The sequence below is a fragment of the Manacus vitellinus genome, unplaced genomic scaffold, assembly GCF_001715985.3.
Source record: "Manacus vitellinus isolate BGI_N305 unplaced genomic scaffold, ASM171598v3 scaffold_14_pilon, whole genome shotgun sequence".
In the NCBI taxonomy this organism is placed as follows: Eukaryota; Metazoa; Chordata; class Aves; order Passeriformes; family Pipridae; genus Manacus; species Manacus vitellinus.
The window spans coordinates 10417126-10427979 of record NW_021939063.1 but is presented as its reverse complement, the minus strand read 5'-3'; the positions used below and the strand labels follow the sequence as shown (position 1 = coordinate 10427979).

The following is a 10854-nucleotide window of genomic DNA, read 5'->3' as shown; positions in this document are numbered from 1 at the left end:
CCAAAGGAAAAACAAGGCTCTGCAGAAATCAAGGTGCTAGTAATTAGCTTTATGTCAGATGCATCCAAGCAAAGAACAACACCCAGTGACAAACTGACCATAAAAAAAAAAGCTTTATTAACCCTTTTGCACCAGCAGTTCTTCAGGTATCCATTGCCAGCAATGGACTCCAAGCCAAGTAATCCAATTTTCTGCCCCAAGAGGTTAGCACTTTACATTCACTTACAAAGCTGAGTGAGGTACATTTTCAGAAGTAGAAAGATTTGGTTGCAAGTCCCATAAAAAGATGGAGTGTTCCTTGGCCATTTTAATAGAGTAAGAACTGGTATGGTCCTTGAGAACAGAATAATGCAGGCATTGGGAGCTCGAGGTGTCTCAGCTTCCAGGGAGAGCATGGTGACCACTAGAGCAAGACCAAGGAGTCCCTGGAGCACAATTCCTTCTCAATCTCTCTCTCTCTCTCAGGAGTGGACTCCATGCTGCAGTCACAGCCACTGGGTAGATCTCATCTACCAACAGTTTGGTTTGGAAACCCAGCCTGAGAAGATTAAGACTTTCCCTGGACATAAGCTGTAAACTCAGAGTGAGAGGAACAGAGAGACCTCAATGCTCAGTTAGGCTAAAGATAGAAAAATAAAACTGGTTCAACCAGAGGATATAATACTGCCTACAAATCAGGAGCTGAAGTTCAATGTAACCTGTATGCTTTTTCCCTCCCCAAGTCTTCAATCAAAAAAAGCATTTATATGGACACATACATAGTTCAAAAGGCACAGGAAGTAAAAGCATTTCTGAACAACCTCATGTGAATTTAACATCAGTATAACTGTAAAATAAATAAATATGTGCAAGATTAGAAAGATCACAACGTTCCCCTCTGTGACATATCTTATTTTGTAAAAAAAAAAAAATACACATACGTGCATACACACACCTCACTGAGAATAAAAAAAAACAGTACATACAGCCTTTTATCAAACTCCTATACATACTTTTATAGGCATTCAGAACATCACCATAAGAAACATTTAAATTACTACCTTAAAACGTAACCAAAGGTGGTTTTTTTCCCCTATACAACCCTATACTTATTTAGGTGTCTGCAATCCAGATAAGTAGAGTACATACAACCTCTCCCCCCAGCCCCAAGAGAAACTGCACTTTTTCAGTGGGGCAAATCTCTCTGGGTAACAATTCTTTTCCCCTCACAAAATACTCTGACAACTGCATATTCTGTAAACCAGCCGTAAGCTGCACGTGCATGTGGCACTCTGGGATAGCAATAAAGAACATGTGTTAACAGTGTTCCATTAAAAAAAAACCCAAAACATCAAACAACTCAAAATAAAATAGTAGTGGCCAGTTTACAGGTAACTTGGCAGCGGTTTATAGATGAGACAAAAATCAAGGTGCTTAAATTTACAGGACAGTCAACATTCCTCCCAAAAAAGGGAACACAAAGATAAAAACAAACCTCTCTCAGATGCTGTTGGACTCTTAGCTAATCACTTACAGTGAGTACAGTTCTATTGCAGTTTTCTTTTTCAAGTTTTGCTGGAAGAATTCAGCAAAGTATTTGGGACGTGGGAGTAAGGAAAGGGAGAAACTCAACATGAGCTACAAACTGATTCACAGCTAAGTTAACATTTAGAATCTAGCTTTCTAAAACAAAGATTTTAGAGCATCTCATTTTCATGGCATAGAACGTTAATTTTGTTACATGTGACACTTTATTCCAGTTTTCTGCCAAAACATGGGCCAAAACAATTATGGTTTTTGTGTGTGGAAAACACTTGCAAATTTTAGCTCTTAATTCCTCGACGCCACTGGCTCCAGCAGGAAACCAATGGAAAGAAACTTTTAACTGTCATAGGCAGGATTATAAATTTGCACTTGTTAGCTGTAGAATACTTGGTTTCCTGTGAAAACAGTAAATATTACCTCAGTTTGAAGTGTAATACAGTACTTCTCCCTGAAACAACACTGTACAGCAGTCTGCCTCAGCCTCCCCGACCACCAGGCAGACAGGGTATCTTACACAGGCACATCAAGTGGGATTTACATTTTTTAAGAAAATCTTTCAGCTACAACTGTCTTTAGCAAATCACAAAGAGTGCAACCATACTTCAGTTCTCCTACTTTTCATATTTTCCTCGGAAAAAGACCCATATAGTTATCTCACTCTGTCATGATTGCCCAATTTGTTTTCAAGTAACTGTTCTTAATAATGGTCATTCCAGATCCTGTAAGTTTATTGTGCTTCCAGTGAACTGAGAGTTATCAGAACCTGCATCATCTTCAGTGGAATTGTGTGGTTCCTGTTAAAGCAAACAGACAGCATGAAGAGTTCAGTACTTTCACCTCTAGATGCTTTTAGTGCTTATCAGCAAGATTACCTTGACATTTATTCAACAGCACAGCAGTGTTTTGAATGGTTCAAGGGAACCCCAAAGCTTTCCTACTTTGGGGATCCACCCAAACAATGTTGCTGCAGTTTTTCTGTGGAACACTTCAGATGAGCATTTAAATTTAAAATTGCTATTTGGTTTTCCTCCATTAACTCCCCACCATGGCCAACAACCCTACTCTTCTTGTATTTCTAGGTTTAGCACAGTAAGGTGCCCCTCCTCAATAAAAAAAGCTTTATTTTCTACCTAGGAGAAGCCCACTTGGCAAGAATAGGTGCATTGCAGAGTTTATCAAAACTGAGAGCCCCTGAGCAGGCTTTGTAACCTGCCATTCCCATATGGACACCACTCTGAAATCTAGGCTGAAGATTCTACTTCCCACTTCCTATCCTTCCTGTAGCCTGTTACATTCCAATTCTGATTCTTTATTGACCCACCTACTATCTGCAGGCTGGGATCAGGAAAATAAGGATGGGGGCACTTCAGAATAAATGAGTAACATTTAGTTATTCATTACTCAGTAACAGAGGAAGAGAAACAACCACCTATGATGTGTCAAAGGTTAGTAACAGACACAAGATAAATTGTGTAATGCAGCTCTCTGCTTACTACTTTGTGTGAGTGAAATTAAACTCCCAATAGAAAAAAAGGTACTTTCATTAGGCAGAATGTGAGTGTTTACAGTAAACTGTCTTCACTTTCAAGCAAGGCAATAAAACCCAATGGCTTGACGTGCTGTACCTGAAGTATGTGAACAGGTAAATCCACTGTAAGCTGAGAATGTGATGAGGAGGACTGGGAGCTCAGCTGAAAGGGCAAATCTCCCTCTCCTGGGGAATCATCCTGTGAACACAGAAATATGATAAAATTACACAACCCCCAGGCATCTCAGCACAATAGGGCAAATTTCACTCAGCCTCATGATGTTAAAAAATCTGCTAAAGCCACTGCACTGTACTAGTAAGGCCTAGATCTACAAACATGTACAAAGCTAACTACCACTGAAATCTGAACCCAACCCAGAGTACAACCTATTATCCTGTCTTCATCAGGACCACTGGCAAGATCTGAAAAGGAAGGAATTGTTCATCTTCCAACAAATGTAACACTCAGCAATGTGAAACAAGTTTCACCATGTTTGCATAAAGCTGATACTTAACATAAAAGTTACAAACTTTCATGTTTGTTATGTTACAAACACCCCTCAGAAAACCAGATGGATGGAGAACTCTGCCCACAGCTTCCTCCATACCATAGTTGTTTAGGAGTAAAGTAGAAGCAACTTACCCCTCTCTCTGAATACTACACAGATACACACCTGGCCAAAAACTATTACCTTTCATGCTCCTCTAATCAGTCCACACCAATTACTAGGTTGTTTTGGGTTTTTTTAAAGCTTCATTTCAACAGTTTAGAAAAATAACAGTTAAGGCTGAAGCTTCCTTTTGCAGGAATGTTTTCAAGTCAGTCTCATTTACTTACTTTAATATTTATTTATATTTTGTCTAATTACTATTTATACTTAAGTATTTACTTGTTTTAATATTTACTTGTTTTAATATTTACTTTGTAATTGAGATGTGGAATAATGTAAGAATACTGCAGAGCTCATGATCTCATCCAGGGGCAGCAGTACCTGAGTTCACAAACAGTCAAATTCTTCCACAAATGTGCCAATTTGGGTAACAGAGAAAATGAGCATGTTTTTTCTCCTTAGCTCTTACCTGAAGAAGCTGAATTTGCACATACTGAGCTCCAGTGGCAGGGTCCCTTATTGTCAGCCCTCCATTTGGCAGAACTATGTTGCCACCCAGTCGACTGCCAGGAGTCGATGATGAAAAGTTGGTAGGGCTTACTTTACCACCTTTGTTTTTCCTCTGACCAGAGCCAGATGCCCCTAAAAGAGAGCAGTTTTAATAGTTAGATGGTCAGAAACAATTAACCAAAGCATCCTGCTAGTACTTTTCAATTTTATGCAGCTATTTACACTACACAGCAAATGCCTGCAACAGTGCAATATAATTAAGCACCATCTGAAAATGCTAAAAGCTCTGAGTGAGCATCTTTTTACATGAACACCATTAAAACCACATCACAAACTGCTAAGCTTAGGGTTCACCCCTGTGGTAGCACAGAAATACTGGTATATTTGTGGAGCTATAGAAAGGAATTAGGAAGCAGAATTGCATTTTCTATTTTTAATTTTGCAATTCATTTCCTGAGAAGTCATGCACATCATTTTTCTAAACTGTAAAAAGAGCATAGTGAAGCTCATCTACTTTCAGAAAGATTTCAAGGACTGTTGGGTAGAATGGGCTACACAAATACAATTATCACAACTTAAGCTTCTTTCAGTTTAAAGCAAGATAAATCAGCTGCTGTATTACAAGCTGAAAACCAAAAACCTAATCAAAACAATTGCAAGGATACAGTCCTGTCAGCTCTGCGGGTTTTTGGGGTCTTTTTTCATCTATAATAAATGAAGGGCTTGGATAACTTCTTTTTAAACACTGAACTTCCCTCCATAGTATTCACTCAACCTAGTTAAACCAGTTAGAGATACAAGATGCTCTAGATCACTTAGAGAAGCAGTGGGTAGCATTAAGGCAATAGCTGGTGAAAGGTGGACCTGAAAGACTTGAGTAGGAACAGAAACAGGAGTTTTCTGAGGTCATTTCAGAAGACATTTGTAAAATGTAATTGCCTTTTTCAAATTAACAACCAAAAGACACAGTTGATGACACATGCACATGTCTAATACAAGGACACTCAGGACTGGCTTCATAATGCACTTATCCTTCCATGTGACAACTCACGGAACCAGACAGAATTTATACAGGTATGCATTTTACAAATACACAAACACAACAGTTCTCAAATCAGAACTAGTCTCTTAACTCACCTCAAAAATTATTGCCTTGATTTTCAGAGGAGGAAGGTCTAAGAGATAGCAAAGTGGAACTAAACTCTCTCTCCATATATGGTATTCATATAAAAAATATATGATATTCCACCCCAGCCCCAAAGGTAGACACAACTCAAACATCTGAGCTCGTGCAAGTCTAGTGAGCCATGGACCATGTTTGGCCTGACAAAGGAGTAGCATATAATTCACATCAGATGGCTTTGAGTCAAACTACAGTTTAAGAAGAAGAGGACACATCTGGAATCATGACCTAAACCACAGCCTGCACAAGAACTCCCTACAAGGCAAAAATCTGAGAGAGAGGTTTGAGTATTTCCAGATAAATAAAAAATAAATTCCTTAACACTGTATACACACTATCACTAAGAGAAACATACAAGCAAAATTCCAGCTGTTTTTATTGTCTCTACTGACTGAAAGAACGCCTTAAGTAAGACCAAAAGCATAAACAACAGAAAGCAAAGTGACCTTAATTTTTTTTTGTTTTAATAAGAAAATAAAAAGCAGATGAAGAGATGGAGAGCTAGTGTCTTGTTAACAACCATGAAACATATGGTGCATCTTTCTTTGTAAACTTACTGTGAATTTGATATTCCACAGAACGTGATTATCCAGAGTAACAGATGGTACACCACATGCATAATCATTTTAACTAGCAATATACTGGATGGGACATTTAAGAATGCCGCTCAGAAACCTGCTCCCATTGCAGTGCCAAAAATCCTAAATAATTGTATTTAGTAAATCTGACAAAATTAATGGCTTCTCACCTGTGCTGCTGCCATTCCCTTTTTGTTTCTTTTTCTTGGCTAGCTGAATGGCTCTGTAGTCTGTTCTTGCAGACCCACTGCTCTCCTAGTAAAAAAAAAAAAAAGCCCAGAGATGTAAAGTTTTTAGAATCAAGAACAAAGCAAGACAATGAACACAGACTAATGAGTTCTCAAATGCAGTTACCTTCTATGCTGCAAACACTGAATTCTAGTTTCCCTAATCTTTTGATTAGCGTTTCAACAAATTCCCTATGCGTGTTCAATATTTGGAGTTCAACACACTAAGAAGTTAGGTCCACCTTTATAAATGTTCAGATTTTAACAAATATTTACTTTATAATGTAAACAGTCTGCAGCAACACAGTGAAGGAGAAAGGGAAGAGTACTTAAAACAAGAATGAGGACTCAGAGTAAAATGTTGCAGTTACTCTTACAGTCCAAATCTTTCCCTGGAATGAAATGCACAAGATATATCACATATTCTTGGGTATTCCTGCAAATTCCATTTCAGATGGATGGCTGCTTATTTTGAAAGGTTCTTCCTTAACTGTCCCCACCAGAATTCCAGTATTTCTTAAGAGAACTTATCACCACACTGAATCTACTTGTGACAACACACTACCACAACATAACATTCCATACCCTTTGTCAAAAAAGAGCCAAAATGCATGATCTGCAAAATCTGAGAGAAAGGTCTCCCTGTAAGTAGCAAGGGATACTCCCAAAGTCAGGCTGTCTCAGTCAGCTAGGGGTAAAGTGAATATAGTTACTCCATACCAAAAACGAGCTGCCAGTCACTGCCCCAAGATCCATTTCCTTCTGTGCACTGTAGCTCCCCGGAGGGTTGGAGAAGACAAACTGTGTCACTACTTTGCTGCCCTCTTGTTGACCAACAACGTCTGAGCACGGAACCAAATTCCTCTCAGCTTTAACTGGCGCGAGTAACTCAGGCACGTTGGTACCGCTGAGGCTGCTGGAAGGAGTCAAAGTGGCCGTGTCGATGGTTAAATTATTGCTGGACGTCAAGCTGTGCACATCTTGACTGGAGTTCCTCACCGACAGGGACGCCAGCGAACCCAAGGCTTCGGCGTTGACAGTCTGTACATCATCCAAGTTTAAAGTGCTCTGCTGTAGAACTGCACCGCTTCCCAGCAGGAGAGAACTGTCCAGGCTCTGCGGCATGTCGCTGCTCGCCACCAGGATCAAGGGATCGACTGCCTGGCTTAAGGAATTGGTACTGGTGGGCAGGTTTCCTCCCAGTGTCGAGCCCACCGAAGCAACATCGATGGTGACGATCCCAGAGTTCACCAGTGCCATGTCTGTTGCAATTCCAGAATTGTTACCAGACACGTTGGAGAACAGGGATACAAGGTCTATGTTGCCGAGATCACTCTGCCCTGGACTAGTGAGTTCACTGCTGGGTGTGAGGGAGTTGGTTGCTTCGAGCTGAGTTAGGAGATCTGGAAAAGAAGAGTTTGATTATAAGAGAGACTTCTCAATCAGACAATGGAGAGGAAAAATATGAATGATCAAAGGAGGAAGCTTAAAATTCTGTATCCTCAGCCTACTAAAATACTTCCCAACTTCCCTTAAAGCAGATCTAAGAAAAAGCAGCTTACTGAAATAAGTTCACTCCTTTACTGAGAAGTTTCAGTTACAAAAGCACTTGCCAAAAAATAACACTGAGACAGTCCAAGCTAAGTCAGGCTGTAGAGGAGTGGAAAAAGGGGTGAAAAGAGAAGTTCTTTTAGACCTTGCTACTATTCTAGAGATGGCACGGACAGGGACAAGTTCTACTTCATTAAAAAACAATGAAATTTCTCACAATTTCACACAGGTCAAGTGCAGGTATCACTTTCTAATACTCAGAGGTCCCACTGAAAATTTTAGGGAAGGGAGAAACCAACTCCAGTTTCAGTAAAGATTCTGTCATTCATATCAATGGGACTAAGATTTCAACATTAGTAAATACGTATCTTCCTTAATCAAACATTTAATTTTCCCAATGCACCCCCTAACAGCCTGAAACAAACACTTTACCTGGGCTGAAGTTATGCTGTTTGACCATGTGCGTCTTCATACTGTGTTTGGAAGTGAGCAGTTTATTACAGCTGGAAACAGGGCACCGGGTCTTTAATGAGTCCACATCCTGAAGATGCTTTTTGGAGTGAATATACAAACTACTTCTTGCTGAAAATTTTGCACAACAGCCTGTAAGAAGATATACAAGGCTTTGAAATTTCATCTAATTTCAATTCATTGTTCATATTTAATGTCTTAAATCACAGCATCTCTGCAGAACTCTACTTGCTATTTTGCAGTGTCTGTGCACACACTCAGAGGACCCAGAAGAAATCAACGTCTGAGTGGGTAGGACAGTTCAACAAAATCAACGTCTGAGTGGGTAGGACAGTTCAACAACCTGTTTCTGACAAAAAGAAACCCTGAATTCATCCAATATAAAGCACAACCTTTCCACACTACGGCATTTTAAACTCTTCATGATGACTTCTGGCAAGACCATAAAAAGGAGACACAATCACTAAGTAGAGCTTCTTGACTTTATAAAGCAGAATATTTCAGATCAGACTCAAAAATCTCTGTTCCTGGAGTCCTGCTGAAGTGATGGAGGTAGTCAAGCTAGAGCACAAACTACAGTTTTCTCTATAATCCATAACTTCGGGAATGATCACTTGTTTAGTTGCAATGTCTTCTGTTCAGTTTTACCTCTTCAAACTGTTAGAAAGACACTCTAAATTGTTCCAATCCTGTACCAAGCTCACATTTGGGGGAAACACACACACTCTTTAGGCAAAAATACACACTGGTTACCAGTAAACACACAACAGTGGAGCAATACCTTCTACTGGACACTCAAATGGTTTTGTACCAAGGTGAGTTATACTGTGGCCTTTCAAGTGTTCTGCTCTTGTGAAGGACTTCCCACAGCCTTCTACTGGGCACATGAATCTCCTGTCATCTTCATGTTTCCTACAAGGGAAGGAAATTGCCATGATTAAATCCACTGCTGCTTAGGTACTGCGAAAAAAAATACATAGATAAACAAACAGCCAGCGGCTTAGGACAGTGTAATCAGAAAAAGCTTCCTTTACCTTTTATGTCTCAGAAGCTTGGACATACTGGTGAAAGACCAGCCACAGCCTTCAAAGTCGCAGATAAAAGGTCTTTCACCTTAAACAAAAAAAGATTACCTTAACCATTGAATATGAAAATACACACTGCTGCTAGAAAACATCAAAACCTGCTTAAAATAATTTAAGACAGAACAACTCAGCCACTCTGTCCTGCAATGCACTGCACAGTATTGTCATGCCCCTACACCCTTGTACAGTCTGGGCCTCCAGGCTACTGCATCTTTTCCTGTGCATCAAAGATCACAGATCAGATTTATCAATCCACCTCATATTAATCTGAGCTATCTTGAAGGTACTTTAATAACCAGTAAATAAGAGCAGTACTGAAAACAGAAATGTTCTTTCTTGTTTTCATGACCTGTGACTGCATCTTGATTACCATACAGTGAAGTATGTGAAGTTGATTTTCATCACATCTATGAACTTTAACTTAACAAAAGTGACACTTAAGAAAACAAAAAAAACCCCAAAACTCAACACTAAAGCCACAAAAACAGAGGACAGTAGAGAGTACACACAAGTGTCTTTAAAACATAAGAAGGCTGTATTTCAGCTTAGCAGTGGTCCTTGCAAGTCAGGAGTGCTTGCCTGAGTTGAAATTTACCTTCTTGCTGTTCCCAGCCTTGGCACAAACACTCCACATGGTCTGAGAGTTTTTCAGCTGTTTGTTTTGACCAACACTTTGAAGGTCTATGAATTTGGGAGTAGAGCTGGGATAGTTTTGCTGGACAGAGTGCACAATGACAGAAACCACAGCTTTGCATGTCCCTAACTACTTTGTATTTGGCCAGTTGATTCAGCAGACTCCTACCCCTTCCTCGCAGAAGGTCAAGAATCACTGACTCCAAATAATTCCTGTCACCCTTCCTCCCTTCATGACTTTCAGTTTTTCCAGCAAACTGAAGTCCACTCTTCACATAACTATCTTCCATGTACTTCCCCAGGTACAAGTCAGGCCTGTGAATACCTGTGTGACTCCTCATGTGGATTTTCAGTCGGCAGGCTTTGTCATACTGCTTGTTACAGCCAGGGAACGAGCAGGTGAACTGCTCTTGCTCTCTGAAGTGGGCTCGGTTATGGGAGAATAATGCACTCATTGTGATAAACGTTCTCTCACAGCCTGGGGAGAGAAGGGAAACAGCAATAAAAATCAGGAAAATTGCACTCTTTTCTCCCTTCCAGCTTTTAGCGAGGCATCTTCATGATCCTTTTTCCAGGATGTTACATCCGGGAACATAAAAAAAACCAAACAAACAGTGCAATCCTACACTACGTTACTCCGAGGAAATACAACTGTTTACCCAAGGTGGGCAATGAAAACCCGCACAGCCCGGGTTAAGGTGCACCACTGGACAGTGATGCTGTGTCTTGCCGTGCTTCACAAAGTCACGGGAGCAAAGGCGCAGCGTCCCCCAGCTGCCAAATTAGATGGAGGTCTTTGATAGCTGAGGCGAAGTCTCAGGGGAGACCCGTCAGGGAGACGAAGGAGGGGTAGCGGGGAGGACAAGTGAGGTGGGATGCCGGTTCTTCTGGGCGGGGGAGGGAAGGCAGCCCATCCCCAGAGGCGGCTTACCGGGGAAGTCGCAGCGGTAGGG

At 40.5% G+C, this 10854-nt stretch overlaps 1 protein-coding gene across 1 annotated transcript; it reads right to left on the bottom strand.

Annotated features, from left to right (window-relative positions):
* Positions 1-94: 94 nt before the first annotated feature.
* Positions 95-10854, bottom strand: ZXDC (ZXD family zinc finger C; the record flags this gene model as incomplete). The annotated part of the gene is made up of 10 exons (XM_029958336.1): positions 95-2318; positions 3150-3251; positions 4133-4305; positions 6105-6189; positions 6882-7564; positions 8145-8315; positions 8965-9095; positions 9218-9296; positions 10227-10379; positions 10833-10854. Coding segments are annotated over 10 exons (1686 nt in total), but the record flags the coding sequence as incomplete, so codon positions are not given.